Source organism: Erigeron canadensis, chromosome 8 (genome assembly GCF_010389155.1).
Source record: "Erigeron canadensis isolate Cc75 chromosome 8, C_canadensis_v1, whole genome shotgun sequence".
NCBI lineage: Eukaryota > Viridiplantae > Streptophyta > Magnoliopsida > Asterales > Asteraceae > Erigeron > Erigeron canadensis.
This window is the reverse complement of record NC_057768.1, coordinates 37792924-37817401: the sequence shown is the minus strand read 5'-3', so window position 1 is coordinate 37817401 and position 24478 is coordinate 37792924. Positions and strand designations below refer to the sequence as shown.

At 36.1% G+C, this 24478-nt stretch overlaps 5 protein-coding genes across 5 annotated transcripts; 2 read left to right on the top strand and 3 right to left on the bottom strand.

Annotated features, from left to right (window-relative positions):
• Nucleotides 1-812: 812 nt before the first annotated feature.
• LOC122578153 lies at nucleotides 813-5042 on the bottom strand. The gene is made up of 7 exons (XM_043750049.1): nucleotides 4625-5042; nucleotides 3521-3683; nucleotides 3084-3284; nucleotides 2754-2996; nucleotides 2108-2255; nucleotides 1750-1978; nucleotides 813-1302 (listed from the first exon to the last, which is right to left on the bottom strand). The coding sequence occupies exons 1-7, from the start codon at nucleotides 4926-4928 to the stop codon at nucleotides 968-970; spliced, it is 1623 nt and encodes a 540-aa protein (XP_043605984.1). The 5' UTR covers nucleotides 4929-5042; the 3' UTR covers nucleotides 813-967.
• Nucleotides 5043-8987: 3945 nt separating this feature from the next.
• Nucleotides 8988-9605, bottom strand: LOC122610771. Its single transcript, XM_043783731.1, has one exon. It carries the CDS (start codon nucleotides 9603-9605, stop codon nucleotides 8988-8990), a length of 618 nt encoding a protein of 205 aa, XP_043639666.1.
• A 99-nt stretch (nucleotides 9606-9704) lies between these two features.
• On the bottom strand, nucleotides 9705-10358 carry LOC122610770. The gene is made up of 2 exons (XM_043783730.1): nucleotides 10153-10358; nucleotides 9705-10068 (listed from the first exon to the last, which is right to left on the bottom strand). Exons 1-2 carry the CDS (start codon nucleotides 10356-10358, stop codon nucleotides 9705-9707), a joined length of 570 nt encoding a protein of 189 aa, XP_043639665.1.
• Nucleotides 10359-11498: 1140 nt separating this feature from the next.
• On the top strand, nucleotides 11499-13487 carry LOC122580470 (exocyst complex component EXO70B1). The gene has a single exon (XM_043752742.1). It carries the CDS (start codon nucleotides 11500-11502, stop codon nucleotides 13465-13467), a length of 1968 nt encoding a protein of 655 aa, XP_043608677.1. The 5' UTR covers nucleotide 11499; the 3' UTR covers nucleotides 13468-13487.
• Nucleotides 13488-23386: 9899 nt separating this feature from the next.
• Nucleotides 23387-24258, top strand: LOC122610769 (secreted RxLR effector protein 161-like). The gene is made up of 2 exons (XM_043783728.1): nucleotides 23387-23975; nucleotides 24131-24258. The coding sequence occupies exons 1-2, from the start codon at nucleotides 23387-23389 to the stop codon at nucleotides 24256-24258; spliced, it is 717 nt and encodes a 238-aa protein (XP_043639663.1).
• Nucleotides 24259-24478: the final 220 nt, after the last annotated feature.

The following is a 24478-nucleotide window of genomic DNA, read 5'->3' as shown; positions in this document are numbered from 1 at the left end:
AAGGTTAAAGAGATACTTTTATACTTTCGGCCCCAACCACGACTCAAAGTCATTGGTCAAAGTATGTTTTGGTAGAAATTGAGTCAAAGAAATGAAAATGGTTAAATAATAAGTTAAGTGTGATAGTCTGAGTAAATTTCAATTTTGGAGTACTTGTTCAAATCTTTTGGTGTACTTAAATAGGACATTTAATCTAAAGAAAGCAAGCGTCAAGTATGGTTGTCGTATATTTTGGACGTGTCATAATATTTGTTTTGTTATATTATTGGTTTTATATATGTTATTGTTGAATGAGAAAATTATCCGTACTGCAAACTTTACATAAGTTTAGATACTGCCACTTTAAAAAAATTACAAATTAAACTTTTGAATTTAATAAACATACATAGTCTTCCTCTGAATTTTACATAACTTTCTCATACATAGCTTCCTCTGAATTTTACATACCCTTCCATTGAATTTTACATAATCCCTCCCTGTTTTACTTAAGATAAGTACGACATAATTTACATAACATTTCTCCTTGTTGAAATGGCAATATACAAAAAAAATTTACTAAGTACAAAAGATGCCGCATCAAAGTATGTTGGATCATCATCATCGAAATATTTCTTTTTACCAAATTTTTCATAAAAGACTATAAGTGAGATTTCTTTTCACTCTGATGCTACCACAAGAATCTTTATGTTAATGGTGGTCAGATACTAAAATACTAATGGCAATTCAAGTTTTAATGAACATTATAGAATGATTATTGGATGTACTACCATTATAAAATCTATACAATTCAGCTTCTAAAATAACAATGCTTATCAAGTCAAGTTTGAAATTTATTTCTTGTTAGTTACTTCAAGTACAGATAAACATCATAATAATTGATAGTAGAGATATTAAGAATTAAACATTTATGTTGTGCTTCAAAATTGAATACATCGCATCTCTTGTTTTTACTCACTCGCGAAACTATTTATATTAGTGTGATGAATTTTCCAACTTCTTTCCTTGAGGTACAAAAAGAAAGAAGTTGATCCTCATCTATTGTACCTAACCCTGATAACCGAATACCGTAAGCTTCCATCCTGTGGATGTCCCTCAGGGTAGGTGATTGCCACATACCATCCCACCAAGCGTGAGGTAGTAATGGTGTGAAAGCACATTGATTTGTTTGGTTTCCACAACTTAATGGACCCGCAAATCGGTTCCAAACATGCCCCCACCCTACCTGATTACTCAATCCTTCTGAAATTAATGTACTCTGGAAGCTACTAAAAAAGGAAAATTCTGAATCGCCGCCAATTTTCTCTGTTACATAAATTTTCAATAAGCAAACATTAGCAGCAGAAAGTATCTGATTTCAATATAAAGAAGAGGTGGCGAGATAGGTTGGTGGGCTGTTTAAGTATCAGATTGAAGGCGGTCCTCTGCAACCTGTCAAAACGGGCCAAGTTGGGTTGCCCCAAAAAAATTAAAGACTACCTTATGTTTATTTTAATCAAAAATGCAATTTGATAATCATGATTACAAAAGCAACTATATTACATTAATCTTTTAAGTTTCTAAATATACCTCTCAGGAGGTTGTTTACATTATATTAGACTTTGAGCGACTTTCAACCCATTCAACCTGGTTTTCTTCCAACTAAATTAATTATTTACCCACTTGAGTTGAAACACGGCCCATATTTACCCTTTTTTGAAGAAGCGAGTTGGAATTTCCATCCCCAATATGATGGTAAGCAAGAAAAATTACCGGCTGAATTTGCAGCAGCCAGTGCTGCAATTAACTGCACGTAGGTCGTTCCAACACGCCTGTGGGCCCCAGAAACAACTGCCCGTCTTGCACGTGATGCAAGAAAGAAGTCGACAAATGCAACCCATCTGGGCGCTGGTCCCCAATCTTTTGTTCTAAATTCTAAACTATGCACTCCATTTTGCCCAGATAATTCTCCTTGATAGCTTTCATAGTTGAAATGAATGACCTGTTAAAACCATAACTTAATTACAAGTTATTAGAAGTTCATTACAACCATAGTACTTTTCTTTTCCTTGATCTTATATCACAATGTCCTGTTCTCTATATAAAAAGGAAAGGAACTCCGGGTAATCACCTCTGCAAATGTATCGAAATTTGATTTCATGTCCTCCACCAATGAAGGGGTGTCTGAAACTACAACCAACCTAGCTTTGGAATCTAATTGCGCATTCTGCAAGACTTTTTTTGTACAATCTAATGCTGCATGCAATGCCCTAACAGACCTGAAAACCAGATTTAAGATGTCAACAAGAAGCCTGGACTATAGTTTCACGAGGAAGGGAAAGATCAAGATCTGACCACCAAAGCACTGACTGTTACTAGTTGAGGTGGCAAGATGAGCGAGTTGGGTAACGGGTCAAATGGGTTCAGACTGAAGCAGGTCATATCTTGTCCAGGTCCAAATGGGACATACTAGAGTCAGCTGCCCCTAAGAACTCCACCATCTTCTAAAATTAGCTAGTGCATTAATTAAGATGGCAAAACATTAATATTATATACGATTAGGATGTCGTATATATTACACAAAAATTTGGAAGAATTTTAATTCCTTCGAGTCTTCAACCCATTTGGCCTTTTCACTCTAAGCTGAGCCTCGTTTTATGACTATTTGACCAGTTTGAGATAAAACACTACCTAAATTGGCCCATTTGTAAATGCCAACATCGCCACTTCTATAGTAATTAGTATCATATAGAGTCTAAAAGCTGCATTCAAGGCACCTGTTCATAAGCATCCGCATGTGCAATGTAATATCCGGTTCTGACCTTCCACCAAGAACTGAATCTACAGCCTGCTTAACTTTTTCTGTAGGAGATATAAGGATTCTCAGTAACTCCCCAAAAACATTCGGCCTATGATGAGTTTGGAGCTCCCCAAAGAGGTCAGAAGCAGCCTTTCTCATCTTGACGTGAATATTCTTTAGAAAGAATTGAGCTGCCACAGCATCTGTAGTGTTCTGGAACCTGTCAACGTGCTTAGATTAGATTTTGATTCAACAAACTTATTAATCAAGAAAGTAACTGAATGGTAGCATTGTAATTGTAATTTACCATATTATAGGATCTTCCCACTCCCTCCAATCGCTACACAGAACGTTTGTCTTCATTGGCCTCTGAAAATCATCAATTCTCATAACCAAATGTCGGCCATAGGTGGTCAAACATCCGTTTTGTCTCCACAGATGTTTGACCTCGTTTAGGGAGAAAGCAGAATTCGTATACGATATATACTCCCCAAAAGGATACTTTCCCCTGTAAAAGTATTGTTGGAAATCATGTCAAAACCTCAAGTTATATCTATCAGTCCCACTGGATAATATGTATTCTTTCAATGTAATATAAGTACTGGTTTAATTCAAATGACCAGGAAGACAATAATAAAGTCATCGAAGAATATTGATATTGTTTAGTGGTGCAAGAGCTCTATATTCAACTGAAAAACGGGCTTAAGGAAATATATAGCATGGATAGAGATAGAACCAATATGCCTGGTTTGTCCGATTATCAGTGACCGGTTCAACATTACACTCAATGCAGCTGCAGTAAGAATCTTGTACATTTCGTTTCCAAAACCCGCCTCTGATGCTTTTGCGATCACAAAACTTTGTCTGCAAAACTCCTCTGGTGGAAGACTTCGAATTTTAGCAGCACCTGTAACAGAAGTTAGTCATCTCATTCCCTTGGTTTTAGAGAACAGCATATATAAATTATCTATGCATGTAATTTTCTAAACATTATGTACAATAAAATGATTTCTTTAAATTGTCATCTCGGCATCTAAAAGATATACAAAAAAAATATAAATTGTGTATACAAGAAAATTCATGCAGTTTTCTAAAGATATGCAAGAAAATGTTAAACTTCTTCAGTATATAGATAAGTTTTGATCATGCTACAAGTACTAAATATGTAATAGTTTGATTTCCACATCACATGTTACATTTTGTATATTACAAAACTTATTATCTTTTGTCAGCATGACTAGAGTTGCTTACAAACTTTCATGTGATAGCTATTGATATACTTCAGAAAATGATCACCTGAAGGGTTTTTTTCATCGGAATAAGGGATTGTGTCAACTTCGTTCCTAAATATATTTATATTTGATCATACTATACTCATGTATTCATAATGCACTATTAATTAAATCCTTGGTCATTCAATCTATGTGATCGACTACTTCCAAATAGTTGATTTTTCCAACAACCACAACCTGGACCCATCACGAAGTAAGCTCGTCTAGTGTCCGGTTCAGATGGTCATCCAACGTCTAACCGATAAATTCCACTAGTACACATATTTTGATATTTCCCATGTCTCCAACACCAACCTGTTTTTCCTTTTTTTTTAAAAAAAAAAGTTCTCTAATTATCCAACTACTAATGTAGCAGTACTCTTCCCATTAATCTTACATTTTCCCATTGATGTTCAATTTCTTAAATACACAGTTATGACAGATATAAAACTAATATAAGATGTTTACTTGTTTTCTATAGCTAGCCAGGCTATGAGTAAGATGATTACTTTCAAGGGCGGTAATTTGTATAAAATTACTACAAATGAAATCTATGTATAACATAAAGTATACTTACCATTAATATCAAAATGACGTCTTATTAAATCTCGAACACGTAAACTCTGGTGTATAAATCCACCACGATATCCATCACCCATCTCTTCCACGGTGGCACATGGTTTGACTTTTGTAGTTTGAGTTTTATTATTGTCAGTAAAAGTAGTAGTAACATGTTGTTGAGTGAGTGTGAAAGGATCATCAAGTGAACGAAGGGTAAGAAAAAGGATTCCGACAGCGGTGAAAGTGGCAGATGCGATTAAAAAGAATAGAAATGACACCGCTTTCCGCCTTGATCTGCCGAATAACAACCACCACCGCATCTTCTTTTCTTCTTTATTATTATTATTATTATTATTATTATTATTATTATTATTATTATGTTGTTGGTTTAGATAGTGATTGTGAATGGAAACAACACATCCAAGCACCCGAAATTGGACAGGGCGAGTTTATAATGTGATGAGATCTGTTGTACTGTCCTTCTTTATTGTCGGTGGTTTTCAATAATATTACAGTGTCCGTGTTTTTGTTTTTTTTCTTTTTTCAAACAGTAGTAGTAAAAGGTTAAGACAAATGATTAACTTATTTCTGTTAGCCTAAAAATTCATCCAACCACGACATAATTACAAATACTAAAATCAAAGATTAAAATTAACAGTTGGAATCCCGACCACTTTTTTTTAATTAAACCAATCGCTGCAAATAATGGTGTTTTTGTCCATATCCAACTATTTACAGCGATTACTGACAGGGGACCCATTATTTTTTGTCAGATTTGTCATTACAGACAGGGTGCCCCGCACTATTTACAGCGACTATCGCTGCAAATAGTAGATGTGGTCTAGATACCAAAAAAGCTTGGTTAGGATATGAATCCCTTTAAAATTAAAAGGATAAAACTAATGAAATTTACATGTTACGATCTTGTAATTTTATGATGATTTTGAAGCAAATTTTAAGAAAATATATTATTTCTCATTTTTAAAATAATACCAAGGTATCCATTTACTATGGTGATAGGGGTGAGCAAAAACCGAACCGAAAACCGAAAAAACCGAACCGAAAAAACCGAAAACCGAAAAAACCATTGGTTTTGGTTTTCTAAAAACCGAAAGTTGTGGTTTGGTTTTGGTTTCTAATGAAAAACCGAACCATAAAAACCGAACCGAACCAAAAATATATATTTTTACTTTATTTTATATTTATATCATTTTATTATTAATTTTTGATAAATATGTTATTATAATTGCATTTTTAGGTGTATATAATAATATCATTTATATGTTTTAAGTGAAAATACACAACAAAATTAATTTGTTTTAATAATTGTATAATTAAACAACGCGTAAAAGATATAAATAATTATATATAAAATTTGTTTGAAGTTTGTACAACTCACTTTTATGGATTTGTTGTCATTATTGTTGTGTTATTGTTACTAATATTGTTTTGAAAATTTGTTGAAATTAATTAAGGTGTAATTATATGGTATAAACTTATAAACTTTTGAAGCTCAATTTGATCCAAACCACAAGTGGTTAAAAACCGATTAAAACCGAAAAACCGAACCGAAATAGACCAAAACCGAAACCCAATGGTTTTAATTTTCAAAAACCGAATTATAACGGTTCGGTTTCGGTTTTAGTCAAAAACCGAACCAAACCGAACCGTACTCACCCCTAACGGTGATGATGACAACAGTGATGGTGATGGCGATGGCGACTGGTGGTGATACTAACGACAACGTCGAATGATGTAACTAGTTCGTACAAATGGGGTTGTGAAAACATTTTAAAAATAAGAAACGAATTTATTATATTAATTAAGGTGAGAGTGGTAATATCGCATATATTAAAAGTCTAACTTTCAACATTGACGATTTAGAGTTATGAGAGCAAATACCCGCACGTTGCGGCGGTGAGATAGTGAGGATGATATGTCATAGAGTATGATAGGTGATAGGAGGTGATATGTTATAAAGTGTCATAGCCAAATGTCTTAATCGTACAGGCTCCGTCATCGGATTTAAAAATTCGTCGAAAGTATATCGAATGACATCTCTAATGAAAGAGCATGAAATTTTAAGAACACCCATATAATTTTTATAATTTATCGATTTACGGTTTTTGAGATAAAAGATTTTGAAAAAATTAGAGTAATAATATGATTTATGAAGGAAAGAAAAAGTTGTAAGAATTGATGTATGGTACATTATGTATTATCATATATATATTGTTAAAATTGAAAATTGAAAGTTGAAACCTTATTTGTTTTGAAAGTTGAAACCTTATTTGTTTTATAGGACAGATTATAAAGGGTAGATTATAAAGTGGTATAATACATAATGTATTGGATTCATGTTCAAACATATTTGTATATGTAACTTTCAAATGAGTAATGATGAGTAATGCCCTTCATGGATAAGACAACTAATTAAGGCCGATTTAGTTTTTCGACTTATTAGTCTTTTGCCACCTTTATCATGTGATGTTTATAGATTTTTTTTTTCTCACTACACCCATCGTTTTAAATTCTTTAGGTAAATTATTAGGACGTTTTGATATTCTCATAAGCTTGTGACGTTTATCCTTTTTACTAATCAAAACTCAAAATATAATCTCACTTCTATATTGGTTTTAGTCATTGATGATAAAGACTCCATCGACTCAGTTTTCTATATTGGATTTTGTCCCGAATTAATCGCATTTTCTGAAAGTAAGACCTCACCGACTCAATATGTTTACAAAGGAGATCCTGCTAGTTATGAGTTATGATTTCACCCTAAAATGATTGGTCAAAATACTTGAACTTTAGTTTTTAATTTTCAATTTTATTTTACTTGTATGCCTAATACTATATTCTTTTATCACCTATCTTTATTAATTATATACACTAGCAAATCAACCCGGTATACTAAATAAAATTTTAAAATCATAAGATATATTTAAAAATATATGTAATGTTTGTTATTAATATATTGTAACTTTATATAAAACTATTAACTAACACAATAATAATTTATAAAATAAGAATAACTATTTGCATTAACCAAATTAAAAATAGACATTTTATTTGTAAATATTATATTAGATGTGCTTTCGGGTTCCAATCGCTAGCATACTGTCCGCTTGGATGTCACTACTAGGGTTTGAATCGCTAACAAACTAACATGTCGTTCTAAAAAAAACAGAATTATTTTTTTCTTTTCAATAAATTATTAATATTTTTATTAAACTTGTAAGGGGCTATTTTTATGTTTTTCTATATGACATCATAATTATATAAAATACCTTTTAAGATAAAATATCAAAAAGTTTTTAAAAATATTTGTGAAAAACAATCTTGTTTTATTTATTATAGAGATAGAGATCTTTATCTTTATATATAATAAAGAAAAATTGTCTTCTAAAACTATTTTTAGAAAAAGTATTATGTGACAAGTCTATATTATTTTTCAAAAAATTTTTATTTTATTTATGATGTCATATGTCATATTTAATATTGTAATATATTTAAAGATAAATAGCTAGCTTACTAAATGTTTATTTTAAATTCTTAATTTTTGATTGTAAATTTCTTTTTTATGTTTTGTTAATGCAATAAATACTCATACGTATATATTATGTTAAGCAACTTAATATCTCCAAACCAAATTATGATATATCAATTACAAAAACTACATATAATATTTTAACCTTTTTTATTTTAAAGTTTTAGTTAGTGTCCGGGTTAAACCCGAGATTATTAGCTAGTATCTCAATAAAATCTAAATGTTAAAAATTTAAAAGAAAGAAAAAACCACAAAAGATTCATAAATTCAATATCTGTAATGTGGTAAGGTTTTATTTGACATAACCTAAGAAGGATCCGTGTACATATATATAAACCTCCTTATAATTATAATTTAATGTATATTGTGTTTATAAAGCTTTTAAAAGTTTAGTATATCTATATATAAGCCTATATATAAATGAATAAGTTCAAATGCTCAATATGTCATGATAAAAATTCTATAGATTAGCCCCCCGATATAAGACCGATCATTGACACGTTTTTATATATATGATGATGATAAGGCTTCTTTATATTATCCGCTTCTTCCCCACTTCTTACCTACTTCTTTTATTATTCATTAGTCTTCTCTCTCCAAGAACACCCCAAGAACACTCTCCTCCTTATACTACCCACTTCTTCCTCACTTCTTCCACTATTAATCTATTATTTAATTATTCCATTTTTCTTTTACACAAAGTTAATAAACACACTTTATTATTAAAAACAAACAAATTACATTTATTATAAAATTAAACATTACACTAAAAAACATAAAGTAAATAAATTATGAAAAACGATATTATTAGCAAATTAAAAACTAGACATCAACGTTGACGGCCGTGTTCCGGGAGGTTCCAAACATGTTCGATCAGAGCATTGCGGAGTTGATGGTGAGCAATTCTATCATGAAGCTCCCCGTACATACGAAGCTGCGTTGAACACCTTTCAGTCCACGTACGAGTTGGGAGTGTAGTATTAGCTATCAGCTCTTCTTCAAACTCTGTAATTGCACGCCCGTTATCTTTAACGATCATGTTGTGCAAGATCACACAACATAACATGATCTGTTTTATCTTATTGGTACTGTATGACCGCGCGTATTGTTCAATAATTTGCCAACAACCTTGAAGAACCTCAAATGCTCGCTCGACATCCTTTCTTGCAGCTTCTTGGTATCTTTTGAACTTGGTGGTTTTCGGGTCCATCGGGCACTTGAATGACTTAACAAGAGTCGCCCATTCTGGATAAATACCATCTGCTAGGTAATATCCCTTTGTAAACTGCTCCCCATTAACCGAAAACTCTACTTTAGGAGCCCTGTCTTGTAGCAAATCGTCGAACAAATCTGACTCGTTGAGGACGTTGATGTCGTTGTTCGAACCAGCAGGGCCAAAGTAGGCATGCCAGATCCACAAATCATATGAAGCAACCGCTTCAAGCATGATTGTTGGATGTCCCTTGTCGCCCCGGGTGTACTGCCCTTGTCATGCCACTGGACAGTTCCTCCAACCCCAATGCATGCAATCTATGCTACCAAGCATTCAGGGAAAACCATGAACCTGCTCATGTTTGGCAGTTAACCGCTTGACATCGGCTTCTGTAGGCCTTCTCAAGTACTCCTGTTGATAAAGGTGTATCACATATTTGCAGAATGCATCTAAACACTGGTAGCCGGTATCTTGAGCCATCTGCAAGTACTCATCTAAAGCATCAGCCTTAAAGCTATACGCTAACTGGCGTATAGCAGAAGTACATTTTTGGAAAATGTTGAAACCGGGACGACCAGTAGCATCTGTCGCGCCTTTGTGGAAGAACTGAAAGTGTTTCGGTAGCGGTTCTATGCTTTGAAAGGAGTTTATGTCTCGCACTATGTGCAGGAACATTTCCTTTCGCATTCGGAACCTTCTACGAAACATATTAGGTGGGTAAGTTCAGTTAGGCGCAAAGTAATGATCGTATAAAAGCTTTGCGGCACCCACGTGATCTCACAAGATCACCCTTCTAGTAAACTTGGGTCTTGAAGAACTTGACGCTTCTTGGTGTTGCTTTTCTTCTTCGTCAAAGATAACGTTAAGACACGCACCTATGGCTTGGGGATTGAAAATAACATTCATTTGCGTAACAGCATTGTTGAGTACTTCGTAATCGTTTGATATGTAATCATCACTAGAGGATGATGATGATGAATTAGACATTTTTGGTAGTAGCGTGTGATGGAAATGCTTTAAAAATTAGATGAAGGAATGTGTTTAGATTGTGTGTGTTTTGAAATGGTAGTGTAAATGAGTGGTTTAAATAAGAGTAAAAGATTAAAAAAATAAAAAACAACCAACTAGCCGTTGGTTTCAAAAAAAATACTTAAAAAATGTTTTTTTTTAATTTGGCAACGGCTACAACAAAAACGGGACCCACAAACCAAGATGCCGCTCGTCTAATATTGGAAGAAACACACAAGACGCAGGCGAAGACGGAGCCGTGCTAATAACGGCGGCGGCTAGCCGCGCGGCGGGCGAACGCCCTATAAGGAGGGGCCTAACAGGGCTCATAGAGAATTCAAACATGTCAATACGTCGTGTTTGAATAATACGGAAAGAATAAACATTAAATTTTGAAGAAATAAACAATGGCAAGTGTGTTGGTAGGAGAGAAGACGTGGGGAGCACCAACGCAGAATACAAAGCTAGTCAAATGACTTTTCGTCTCTTAGGATAATCATGTTACATTCATAACTGATACGTGGTAGTGAATTTGTAAAAAGGAAGTGATATTTATATGATAGAATTTAGCTATTTTAATGTATAGAATATAACTAAATGATTTGTAGATGTTTAATTTTATTTTGTTGTAAAAATATCATTTTCCTTTGTATAAGTAAATGTTAAAATAAATTTTATTGGGCTTTAAATCTCCTACCAAGAAAATATATAGAAAAAACAAATAAACTAGATCAAATGATTAACACGTACCATTCGATCGATCCTAAGAAAAATTATATCAAATTTATTCGTTTCAATATGAGTTAGTATATTTAGAAAAGATGCATAATTAGTTTACAAAAAATTGATTTACCAATGAAAAGATTGCTTACATTTATGATTGGGCTAATTTAACTATAGAAGAAGGAAAAACAGATAGTATTTAAAAAAGGAAATACTTAACCATCATCCATCAATTACGCTCGTCTTCTCCACTTCCAAAATTAATTCATACGTCCATTACCTCCCGGCCTCCTCGATCACTTTCTCTTCGCCCCCGCCTAGCTTCCTTTCTTTTATATATCAAAATTTACAAAAATCACAATTACTTTTTCTTTCTTTCTTTCTTTCTATTCAATCAATGGCGGATCATGATACACCTCCGCCAGATACCGCCATTATCACCGATGATCATCAAAATTCACAACTTAACAACCAACATTCATCGATTGATCATCTTTACGAAAAACTAGATCAATTTACGTCCGTACTATTGACATGTACGGATGATCAACCTCCTGAAATTGTGGATTCTGTTCATCACTTTGCTGATCTTTTCGACGTTAAAGTCGTTGAATATGAATCCGGATCCAAAAAATGGATCGAGGATGAATGTAATTCATCGTTTATCGAATCCGTGGATCAAACCGGAAAGCTGTTGAAATCATTTTCTAGATTTCATGCACACGAAAACTACGCGAACGTTGTGAACCGGATCAGCGGCATACAACAACGCGCATTGTCGATAATGGAGGTCGAGTTTAAGACGATTCTTGACGATTATCAGACGTCGTACGAGAGAGATCAACAAAGAAACAATGATGATGATCGGGAGGCAGAGAAGACGAAACAGAAACAATTGTCGCCTTCTCAAAGCAATGTCAAGGAAACGGCTGAAACGGAAAGTGATCAGAATCAATCTGAATCAGAAGATCAGAATAAGAAAGACGAGTTTCTAGGTTATTCAGATGAGATGGTTTCGAATCTGAATAAGCTAGCCAAAGGATTGATAGAAGGCGGTCATGAAACCGAGTGTAAGGAATTGTATTTTTTCGTCAGAAGGAATGCAATGGAACAGAATTTAAAGCTTTTGCAGTTTGAGAAATTTTCAATTGATGAGATGCAGAAAATGCATTGGGAGCCGATTGAGAAAGAGGTGTCGGCTTGGATGAAGATGTTCAAACAGTTTTGTACATCGTTATTGCCTAGTGAGCGAAAACTGGCGGATTCTGTTTTTACTGGTTACACCGCAATCTCGAATAGATTGTTTAGCCGCCTCGCGCAAATCGTTTTGTTTTATTTTTTAAGTTTCGCAGAGGCGGTGATGATGACAAAACGTTCTGCTGAGAAATTGTTTAAGTTTTTAGATATTTACGAGACGTTGAGAGATAGTATCTCGGAGGCTGAGAAAATATTGCTTGCTGATGAATATATGCATCAACTGAAATCCGCAACGGGGTTGATTAATACTGTTCTCGGTGAGGCTATTTATAACATCTTTATAGATCTTGAAAACTCAATAAAAGCAGATGTATCTAAGACCGCGGTTCCTGGTGGGGCGGTACATCCTTTAACTCGCTACACGATGAATTATTTGAAATACGCGTGCGAGTATAGTGTCACGTTGGAGCAGATATTTAAAGAGCATAAAAGGTCAGATCGGGCCCAATCAGGAGCAGGTGATGAAGATGCTAGCTCTCAAGAACAAGGACAGAACCAGCAGGGGAATCAAACAGAACCTGAATCGCCGTTCCAGTCGCAGTTAGCTAAAATTATGGATTTGTTGGATACGAATCTAGAAGCCAAGTCGAGGTTGTATAAGGATGCGTCGTTGAGCTTGATTTTTATGATGAATAACGGGCGCTATATACTTCAGAAGACAAAGGGGACAGGAGAAATGAGGACATTGATGGGGGATCCGTGGGTGAGGAAACGTTCATCGGATTTAAGGAATTACCACTCGAATTACAAGCGAGAAACATGGACAAAGCTGTTGCAATGTTTGAGTCACGAAGGATTGAGTGTTAATGGGAAGGTGATGAAGCCGGTGCTAAAAGAAAGGTTCAAGAGTTTTAACGCGATGTTTGATGAGATACACAGAACACAAACTACTTGGATAGTGAGCGATGAACAGCTTCAGTCAGAGCTAAGGGTGTCCATATCAGCAATTGTGATCCCGGCTTATAGGTCATTCATGGGGAGGTTCAGTCAAGTGTTTACTCCAGGAAGGCAAACCGAGAAGTATATAAAGTATCAGCCAGAAGATATAGAAACATGTATCGAAGAGCTTTTTGATGGAAGTGCAGCTCAACAAAGCAAGAAGAGATAATAAGTACTTTCAAATGCAAAATTGAAACATGTAAAAAGGTGCTGTCCTTGTTAATGAGGTTTTTGATCTCACCAATTAAGATTACTTTAAGGGATGAGCAAATGTATCTAAACTTTTATGTTATTACTATCTTTGTGCAATCATCCATTTCTATCTTTTGGCTTTTTCTAATGTAAGTTTGCTTAATCCTCTTGAGTTCTCTTCCTTTTTACATATCCATTAGATTGATTTTGCTTCCAAATAGAATGTTATTATTACTAAACATAGGTGATTAATTGCTGCTAGTTGCTACAAATGTGTTTATATCGGATTAAAAAGTGGTGAGCAATATTCTTCAATTAGAGACGGTTAGAAGTTTGTTTAAACTACCATATTGGTCTAGTTGGTCAAGACGCGGTTTTGTATAGAAAATGAGGCGTTTTTATTTATTTATTTTATTTTGTGTGGAAAAATTGGTTAAGTTCAATAGCTCACAACAGGGCATTGAGTAGCCTATTCCTACCATAACGTATTTTTGCATATATACTTGTCATATATATCATAGTTTTCTTATTGATAATAATTGTTGATATAGTATATTTGAAGTTGCCTTACGTATTTTGGAAATGTAGGATCAAATTATTGAATTTGTGATTTAATTTATGCCCAAGGAGATATAGCTTTTCCCAGTGTGACACTGGTATCTAATCATAATCATATGAACAGGGCAGTTGAAACTTGGGCTGGGCAAAACAGTTTAATGTTACTTACTTAATAGTACCAGTAGTATATATCCCTCTTTAGTATAACTTGCATGTTCTCGTCGAGTTGGGCATTCCCAATCTTTCAGACTGATAATTTTTACACAATATTGGCAAATCCCTGTGGCACCAATTTCCTACCCGACGTACGAACCCTTTGTTACATTCCTGGAACTGGAAAACAGTCAAACTCTGTACCAGCACATGTAACATAGAAATACGTACTAAGAATGCTATGGAAGTTTGCTACAATAGAAGGTATAGCTTTTAAAAATATTATATAGTTGAGATTGAGGTTATGGTGTTAGCTTAAGTAGATTTTTTTTTTGAAAAGTAACCATTGTATTCATATCTACCCCGACAAAACGCCGGCGGTCAACTATACAAAATTACAACTTAAATTTACACCAACTTTCCCAAGTCATACTATGATGTTTTCCTCTACTTTTATACCACAAAAAACCTAACGACTTGATATTTTGTATAATTTCCGAAGCGCTAACACTAGAATTGTTAAAAATTATTTCGTTTCTCAACTTCCATATATACCAACAAGAGATCATAATAATTCCTTTTAGTGCCTTCTTCTCTATTCTGTTCTTCCCCGGGATCTCGTGGAACTCAAGGAGATCTTTGATGTTGAAGTCTTGAAGATAAAAAATGGTGGAGTATTGCACCAACTGCTAATCGCGTGCCAAATTCTCGCAGCCATACCACATTCACAAAAAAGATGATCAATAGATTCCTCACCATCCCCGCAAAGAACACAAGTCAATTGATTTGAAAAACAATTACGAGCTTTAAGTGCGAGCTTAGTAGGGATACGATCCATAGCCGCCCTCCACATGAATAAATTACATTTTTTGGGGATCCATTTGCACCACACGACCACATACCTGTTGCTAAAGTCTTTATTCCCAAGTAAAAAGGTCTCGACGTCACTGACTGTCATCGAGTTATCCTTTCCATCCAACCAGATCCATTTGTCGGGTCTGTTCCCAGTTGTGATACCCTCCAGCAGATTGTTCAGCTCCTCCATTTCCATTGGTTCCTCCCTGTTTGCCAGTCGTCTGGTCCATTGCCACAACCCGTCAAATTTTCCATTATCAACACTAAACCGATCCTTCACACATACTTTTTTATTCTTTTCCAAATTGAACAATAAAGGGAACTTAGCTTTTAGCGGATCGCAGGTGACCCAATTATCAAGCCAAAATCTAATCTCCTTCCCATCTCCAATCTCTCAAATTATGCAAGCTTACACCATTAACTTTGACCGCCTCAACACATTTAACCATATTGCACCGAGTTCTAGGAAGGTACCGATTGACTGGCAAAAAATTCCAGCCTTTTTTCGTGCTATGTAAACTCTCAATGACCTTCCTCCATAAGCTATCTGGTTCATTTTTAAACCTCCATACCCATTTAGATTAGGGATGAGCAAAAGACCCGTAAACCCGAACCCGACCCGAACCCCGCCCGTACCCGACCCGACCCACCCGGACACCAGACAGGCCGGTTCTCGGTTCATGATTTCAATGCTTTCCCGGGTTCGGTTCGGTTCGGGTCAAAACCCACGGTTTGCCGGTTTGACCCGTAAGACCCGAAAATATACAATATTTTGATATTATTTCCCATCTTTAAAGCTTCAAGAACATATTTCTTTTTCTCTTCTCCGGTTTTTTCTTCCAAAATTCTACTACATTACCATGGGTGTAAAAGGTATGTATGGTAAATTGGAATTTTATAATGGGTGTTGAAGAAGAATTATATTCATGACATATGTATATATATAAAAATGTAGAAGGAAAGAAGGAAGGAGGAGTTATACCCTTTTTTTTCTTTGAACGTGATGAAGGGTGGGTTGGGGTTGGGGTGAAGATGTGTTTTTTTCTTTTGTTTTTAACCTTAGCATTCAAAGTAACTAGAGAGAAAGAAGAGTCAAAGAGTGTTTTGTTTTGTTTGGAGTGTAAATCTTGGAAAGAGAGTTTTTGGGGAGGTGAAGTAATTGTCTACCGTTAGATTATAATGTGTTTTGGGATACATTAGTGTTAGAGATAATGGGGTACATATATAAGAGTATGACAAGTGTTTGGTTTTTTTATATAAATGTAAACTTAAAACCATTCATCTCACTTATCCCCAAAAGTAAACAAACAACAAATATATACATATTAAATCTAATATATATGTATCCTGCTTAAACAGCAAACACAAAAGAAATAAAGAAGAAGAGGGATGCCTCACAGGCGAACAAACCACCATTATCTATTATATATCATATCTTCTTTGTTCCTTCTTAGCCTCTCTCGCATTTTTTTTTTAATAATGGAAAAGTAGATGAACCATAGTCGTTGCTCCAAATCTCCAACATAAAAATACCTCCATCACTTTCAGAATATATTTTCGGGTCAAACTTTAAAAACGAAGCTTTTGCACAAAAGCCTAGCTATCATCCATTTTCATGTTTTCTACCTTCTTCCTCTAAAAACAAAAGCTCAACCCAACCACTTTTCGGGTCACACCTTAAAACCCGAGCCCGTCCCGATAAAACCCGCACCCGAACCGACCCGCCCGGGAGGTTAACAGGCCGGGTCACGGTTCTATTTTTCATGCAATTTCGGGTCACGGGTCATGGCGGGTCGGGCCGGGTTTTGACCCATGCACATCCCTAATTTAGATAATAAAGCAGAATTACTATCTCTTAATTTACAAATCCCCAATCCACCCTTATTCTTAGGGGAGGCAACCCTGTCCCAAGAAACCCAATGAATCTTTTTGCATGAATCCGAACTACCCTAAAGAAATTTACGCATGAGGGTTTCCAAAGAATCAATTACTCTCCCAGGGGCTTTAAAGATCGAGAAAAAGTAGGAAGGTAAACTTTCCAGAACAGATTTTAGAATGACAATTCTCCCCGCCATTGACAAACTTGTGGCCTTCCACCTGGACAGTCTTGATTCAAAAGTGTCTACCAAAAAATTCCAGTTGTTGACTTTGTTCATGTTGGCCCCGATCCAGATACCCAAATGTTTGAAGGGGAGCGAACTGGCAGAACAAGTGAGTACCTTTGCCATTTCGCTGATCTCAATATTACTCACCCCAACACCAAGTAGATGGAAAGCAATAGTTACATAGAAGTAGCTTTCGGTGTAAGAAATGATGATATATAGGAGATTACATTGTTATCAAAATGTTAAAAGTTGTGAAGTCTAAACACTGAAAGATGGGTCCAAGAATAAAGGTGGCTAAGTATGTGCACGTGATCTGTACTAGTAAAAGTCCCACATTTAATTTGTCAGCACGTTTATTTTGTTCTGCAAGTCTCTTTCATTTGCATGTTTAGTATTGTTTAGTTTTGTTCTGGTTTTAAGGTAGCATGAGTCTAGTACTATTTAGCTTTGTCCTGGTTTTAAGGTAGAATGAGTCTACTAAAGACTAGGTAAGTTTGTTATGTTATTTCCGATAAAGTTATGGGTCATGTAAGCCTATAAAAGGCAGTTGTTTTTCATTGAATAAACCACCAGAAAATTGAGTGAGTTTGCTCTTGATTATTACTTTCTGTCAAGTGGTACCAGAGCACGCTAGGAGAGTTTATATTGAGAGAGATCAATGGCGGCAGAAAACGCAAACTTCCAAGTTCCGAGTGTTCCCAAGTTCGATGGTGATTACGAACACTAGAGCTTGCTAATGAAGACGCTGTTACGATCAAAAGAATACTGGGTTGTGATTGACCCAGGATATGAAGAGCCAAAGGAAGGAGTAGAAGTGAGTTCTGCTCAACAAGTGACTTTAGATGCAATGCGTCTCAAGGATCTGAAAGCACAAAACTATCTGTTCCAGTCTATTGACAAACAGATAGTGAAGACAATGACCCACAAAGACACTTCTAAACAAATCTAGGAGGCCATGAAGAACAAGTATCAAGGGAACACGCATGTAAAGAAGGCTCAATTACAAAGGTTGCGGAGAGATTTCGAGACCTTAGAGATGAGAGAAGAGGATGGTGTCACTGACTATTTTTGTCGGGTGATGACCATAGCCAATGACATGAGAAACTATGGAGAAGAGATGACAGAAGTGAAGATTGTGGAGAAAATTCTTTGTTCATTGACTGAGAAGTTTAACTATGTTGTTTGCTCCATAGAAGAATCGCAAGACACCGATAAGATGTCTGTTGATGAATTGCAAAGTTCCTTGCTTGTGAACGAGCAAAAGCTTTCAAAGAAACCAGGAGAGGATCAAGTATTGAGGATGGAACTAGATCCCAACAGTGGTCGTGGTCGGGGACGAGGCAGGTACTCTTTCACTAGAGGTCGAGGACGTGGAAGAGGTAGATCACAGGGAGAGTTTGATAAATCCACCATTGAGTGTTATAAGTGTCATAAATTGGGACATTTTGCTTATGAATGTACTCAAGAAGATAAACCTGTGAACTACACTGAATTTGATGAAGGAGAGGATCTACTCCTCATGATGCATGCTGATTTGCAGAAAGAGAGAAAATTGGTGTGTGGTTCCTTGACTCAGCCTGCTCTAACCATATGACAGGAAATAGAGAGTGGTTCATTAAGCTTGACGAAGGATACAAGCATTCGGTGAAGTTGGGAAACGATGTTAGGCTCACTGTAATGGTGTAACACCCCGAGCTAGGGCTCGAAATATTACGGAAATCATATAGCACAAGGAGGGATTATCGTAGGAAACTAAATGACATTAATGAATTCGGTGAATCCACAACAAGTCAAATATTCAAACAATGCACAAGGAGAAAATGATCATCAAAGTTTACAAAAGAGAATTCTAGAGATGGCTATCGATCCTAAGCATTAATCCAAAAGTGGGCGAATGAATCCTTGATCCATAAAGTCCATGTCCGAATCCAAAAGCTACACCAGATCATGCATCACATCCTTGAACTACCTGATTACCTAAAAAGTGTTTTACAAGTCAACACGAGGTTGGTGAGTTCGTAGTGGTGGCCCAAGATGAACCACCAACCATAACCACATATCATAAAAACAAGAACAATCATCACATACAAGTAGTCTTACACGTCATCCAACCAATGCATCACTATATAACAAACGTATAAGAACAATCAATACAATGTCAATGCCATGATGTGAATGATATGCATGCCAAACCAAAATACATATAATATGTATGGCCATCATGCCATCTATGCAACGATACTCACAGGTCATCACCATGACCATTGTGGCATCTCAAAAACGTCGGCGAATATACGTCTATAAACCCGGATGACCAACACCAGTGTATACGTCTATACCTGGATAAACACATTTGTCTCAACAGACAACCAAATCATCTCAAAGCAACCAACACAATGCAAGCCCAACAATCCATCAATCCAACATCCAATAACCAACAATATGATCAAACTATACATACATACACTTGAGAGGGCTTGCTTTCAAAGAGTCCTCGATGTTTGTATACAGGGTGTACCAGCGGCTAACCCTCCACATCTCAAACCTTTTGAAAGCGAAGTCGACTTCCATGTATGTACATCTAACCTAAATATAACCTTTCTCAATACCAACATACACAAAACATTTCAATAATTCATCCATCAATCATCATTCAATCAACAAACAACTAATTCAAACAAATAAACACACAATGTACACTTTTTAGCCCGAATCTCAATAGAGTAGGGAGATACGAACTCACCTTGATTGGCAAAAGAGGCTAATATCGAATTAAGATGAGATTATAAGTGATTATAGTGCTCCACACGTCCACAACCTAGTAATGTATACAAGACATGCATTATTCACCAAAGACGATTCTCTAACTAGGTTTTAGCTTTGGTTTATGGCTTTGAAAGACTTTCGGGACCCAACATGGTCGTTAGGGAGGTCATGTAATAGTTTGTAACCAAAATGAAGTCGCCCCAAGGTCGCCTCATTCTCAAACATAAGTTATATGTTTATTTAGTTTATGTTAATGTCTTGAATTAGGTTCCAAAGAGGACACCCAACTTTAAACGACTCGTTTGTCATGTGTAGGGCACCAATAAGGTCATAAGAGTACATTCCGGAAAGGTCGGGACAATCCTAGGATGTTAGAACTAAAGCTAGGAAAAAGTTAAGTGATTGAAGCCCCCAACTGCGCCGCAACTTATCGCTGCGCCGCAGCTGAAAAACAGACTCGTGAAGCTGCGGGGCAGCTTAACTAGCTGCGCAGCAGCTCACCCAGTTCAGCACCGGCAACACCATTTCGACCTAAACACACCAAAACTAACCCATAACTCATTTTTGACACCCAAAATCAATTTGTGATGCATCAAAACTCAATATGAAGCATAATTAAGCATGTTTACACATGAATAACCCAAACCCACTTCAAAATCTTTCTTCAAAACACCAAACTCAAGCTCAAATTCGGTTTAACCCATTACTAACCCTAGACAAACCCTAATTCGACTTTTGGCCCGATTTGTGACCCGAAAATGTTTTGGCACAACTAGAGATACATTTACTAACATGAAGTGAAGGTCATAGAGTAGAATTTACTTACCAAAAGCTTCACAAATCCTCAAACCCGAATTTTGACTCAAATGAGGTCATTTCTTGCACTTTGGAACCCAAGTTTTTGATATGAAGTTAAAATGGTGATAAGATTTATTATTCTTGCATTAACTAAGCTTGAATTTCCATGAACTATGAATTAAATTAGAGAGAGAGTGAAAGGAGAGTGTGTTCTTGAGAGTAAAGAAGAGAGAGAGATAAGAAGAATAAGGGAAGGAAAGGATAAGGTGGGTGGGGGTTGGGTTGACTAAGGTGGGTCATGGGTCAAGACTTTGATCCATGGGTTGACCCGTCAACATAACTAATTAGTTCAAAACCCACGACATAACATCTAGCACACCTGTCAACCGGCTCATTGAGTATACAATTAGTCATTTAACCACAAGATGGATTTAAAGATATCATTAACTACTATAATTCATAACATTACACTTAAAGTCAACGGGTCAAAATTCATGGATGTTACAAATGGGCCTTGGAGACATAAGGTTTGAAGTAGGAGGAGTTTCTCAAGTCATCAGCCGAGTGTACTATGTCCCGGAACTTACTTCCAATCTTCTAAGCATTGGACAACTTCAAGAGAAGGATCTGACCATTATCATTAGAAGAGGAGTCTGCAAAATTTATCACCCTCATCGAGGGTTGATAACCTCCTCCAACATGACAAGAAATCGAATGTTCATTGTAAATGCCATTATGAAACCATTGGAAGGAAAATGCATGCAGATTGAAGAAGGCAACAGTGAACAAATTTGGCATAGACGACTTGGTCATGTCAACAATAAGTCCTTGAGGACTATGCAATATAAACAAATAGTGAAAGGACTTCCAATACTAGCAGAATCATCAAAGGTTTGTGAGGTCTGCAACCTCGGAAAACAGCAAAGGGAAATTATTCCAAAGAAAAGCAACTGGAGAGCCTCTAGCAAGCTGGAACTTATCCACACAAACTTGTGTGGACCCATCACACCAGAATCTCTTAGTGGTAAAAGGTATCTCATGGTATTGATAGATGATTATACTAGGAAGGGGTGGGTGTACTTTCTGGTTAAGAAAAATGAAAGTTTTGATAAGTTTAAAAGATTCAAGTCCAAAGTTGAAACTGAATTTGGATTAAAAGTCAAAGGGTTGAGAAGTGATAGGGGTGGGGAGTTTACATCCAAAGAATTTTCTGATTATTGTGAACTTATGGGCATCAAAAGGCAGCTGACAACTGCATACACTCCACAATAAAATGGAGTGGCAGAACATCGAAATAGAACCCTGATGAACATGGTTCGTTGCTTGTTGATTGAGAAAGAAATGCCCAGGTGGTTCTGGCCTGAGGCTGCTTATTGGGCTTGCCATATAATAAATAGATGTGCCACTACCTCATTAGAAAACAAAGTTCCTGAAGCAATGTGGTCTGGCGATACACCCAATATTGACTACTTTAAGATATTTGGGTGTATTGGTTATGTGCACGTCCCTTCTCAACTTAGATCAAAGTTAGAAGACAAAAGCAAGAAATGTGTATTTATAGGAATTAGTGCAGAATCAAAGGCATTCAGAATGTATGATCCGGTTAAACAAGAGCTAATTATATGTAAAGATATTGTGTTTGCTGAAAGTGAAAAATGGAATTGGGATAAGAAAATCTTTGGCACTAGTGATCTGGCTGTACCAGATGATTCAGAAGATGAAAGTAAAAGTGTAGATATGTCACAATCAAAAGCGACTACTCCACTTTTGGAGTCTAACTCTACAACTACAAATAGTACGACTGTAGAAAGAGAAGGTAATGACCTTCATACTTCTCCTCAAACCCATGTGCCAATACAAACAACCCCTATTGATGGAAACTTGCAGGATCGTACTTCAAAAAGAACAAAAACAGTTCCCACTTGGATGACAAATTACGAAAGTGGGGAAGGATTGTCAGAGGATGAGGTAGACTTGGCTATGTTTAGCTCATTTGAAGACCCATCAACCTTTGAAGAGGCAGTAAAAGAAGACAAATGGGTCAAAGCAATGGAAATAGAAATGGATTCCATTATGAAAAATAACACATGGGAACTAGTTGATTTGCCGGAAAATGTCACACCTATTGATGTGAAGTGGCTTTATAAAACTAAGCTCAATGAGAAGGGTGAAGTTGACAAATATAAAGCCAGGCTAGTGGTGAAGGGGTACTCTCAGAAAAAGGGGATAGATTACAATGAAGTCTATGCCCCTGTGGCTCGTTGGGATACTGTTAGAAGCTTAGTTGTTGTAGCTGCTCAGAATGATTGGAAAATATACCAACTAGATGTGAAGTGTGCTTTCTTAAATGGAGAACTGAAAGAAACAGTTTTCATAAAGCAACCACCAGGTTTTGAACGAAAAGGTGAAGAATCCAAAGTGTGTAAATTGAAAAGGGCCCTATATGGATTGAAACAAGCACCTCGTGCTTGGTTTCATAGGATTGAAAGATTTTTTCAGAAAGAAGGTTTCAAAAAGAGTGAGTATGATCATACTTTATTTATTAAACGGAATGAAAAGGGAATGGTGATCGTAAGTTTGTATGTAGATGATTTAATCTACACTGGGAATAACATGGATTTATGTGAATGGTTCAAGAGAACTATGATGCAAGAGTTTTAAATGACAGATTTAGGAACCATGAGGTACTTTCTAGGAGTGGAAGTAATTCAAAGTGCTACTGGAATTAGTATGTGTCAGCAGAAGTATGCCAAAGATGTTCTATGCAGGTTTCTAATGTGGGACTGTAATAGTGTAAGAAATCCTATCGTGCCTGGAATCGTGATCAAAAAAGTTGGAGTGGGAAAAAGGGTAGATGATTCTGAATACAAGAGCTTAGTAGGGAGCCTCATGTGCCTCACAGTTACAAGACCCGACCTGATGTATGCAGTTAGCTTCATTTCAAGATTCATGTCTGACCCACGAGAAGAACACATGGCTTTGTCTAAGAGAATCCTTAGGTATGTCAAGGGAACTTTCAATTATGGGTTGTTCTATGAAAGATGTGTTGGATCAAAGTTGCAGGTCTATACCGATAGTGACTACGCCTGCGATGTGGAGGATAGGAAATGTACTTCCGGGTATGTTTGCCTATTGAGCAAAGCTGTTACTTGTTGGAGTTCTAAGAAACAAGAAATTGTTACACTTTCGTCAACAGAAGCAGAGTATGTTGCAGCTACAGCTTGTGCATGTCATTGTGTTTGGTTAAAGGGTTTGTTAGAAGATATAATGAATAAAGATTGGGGTTGATCCAGATTAAATGTGATAATAGTTCCACTATAAAACTGTCCAAGAACCCGGTTCTACACCGAAGAACTAAACATATTGATGTTAGGTTCCACTATTTGAGAAATTTGGTGAATGAAGGGAAAGTCCAGCTCCTGTTTTGTGGTACTGCAGATCAGATCGCGGATGTTATGACTAAGCCTGTTAAGTTGGAAGTGTTTGAGAAGATGAGAAATCTTCTTGGAGTCAGAGAAATCAATGATGAGTAAACTGAAGAGGAGATCCCTATTCAGTTTAGGGAAGGATTTGAAAGATGGGTTCAAGAATAAAGGTGGCTAAGTATGTGCACGTGATCTATACTAGTAAAAGTCTCACATTTAATTTGTCAGCACGTTTATTTTGTTCTGCAAGTCTCTTTCATTTGCACGTTTAGTATTGTTTAGTTTTGTCCTGGTTTTAAAGTAGCATGAGTCTAGTACTATTTAGCTT

Coding starts and splice junctions, on each gene's coding strand:
- LOC122578153 (XM_043750049.1), bottom strand. CDS start 4,928: ATGCGGTGGTGGTTGTTATTCGGCAGATCAAGGCGGAAAGCGGTGTCA. Junction 2,256..2,753: donor ATGCGGATGCTTATGAACAG/GTGCCTTGAATG, acceptor TCTGGTTTTCAG/GTCTGTTAGGGCATTGCATG. Junction 1,303..1,749: donor GGCTGCTGCAAATTCAGCCG/GTAATTTTTCTT, acceptor TTTATGTAACAG/AGAAAATTGGCGGCGATTCA.
- LOC122610771 (XM_043783731.1), bottom strand. CDS start 9,605: ATGCTTGAAGCGGTTGCTTCATATGATTTGTGGATCTGGCATGCCTAC.
- LOC122610770 (XM_043783730.1), bottom strand. CDS start 10,358: ATGTCTAATTCATCATCATCATCCTCTAGTGATGATTACATATCAAAC. Junction 10,069..10,152: donor TTTACTAGAAGGGTGATCTT/GTGAGATCACGT, acceptor TATGTTTCGTAG/AAGGTTCCGAATGCGAAAGG.
- LOC122580470 (XM_043752742.1), top strand. CDS start 11,500: ATGGCGGATCATGATACACCTCCGCCAGATACCGCCATTATCACCGAT.
- LOC122610769 (XM_043783728.1), top strand. CDS start 23,387: ATGACAGATTTAGGAACCATGAGGTACTTTCTAGGAGTGGAAGTAATT. Junction 23,976..24,130: donor TCATTGTGTTTGGTTAAAGG/GTTTGTTAGAAG, acceptor TGGTGAATGAAG/GGAAAGTCCAGCTCCTGTTT.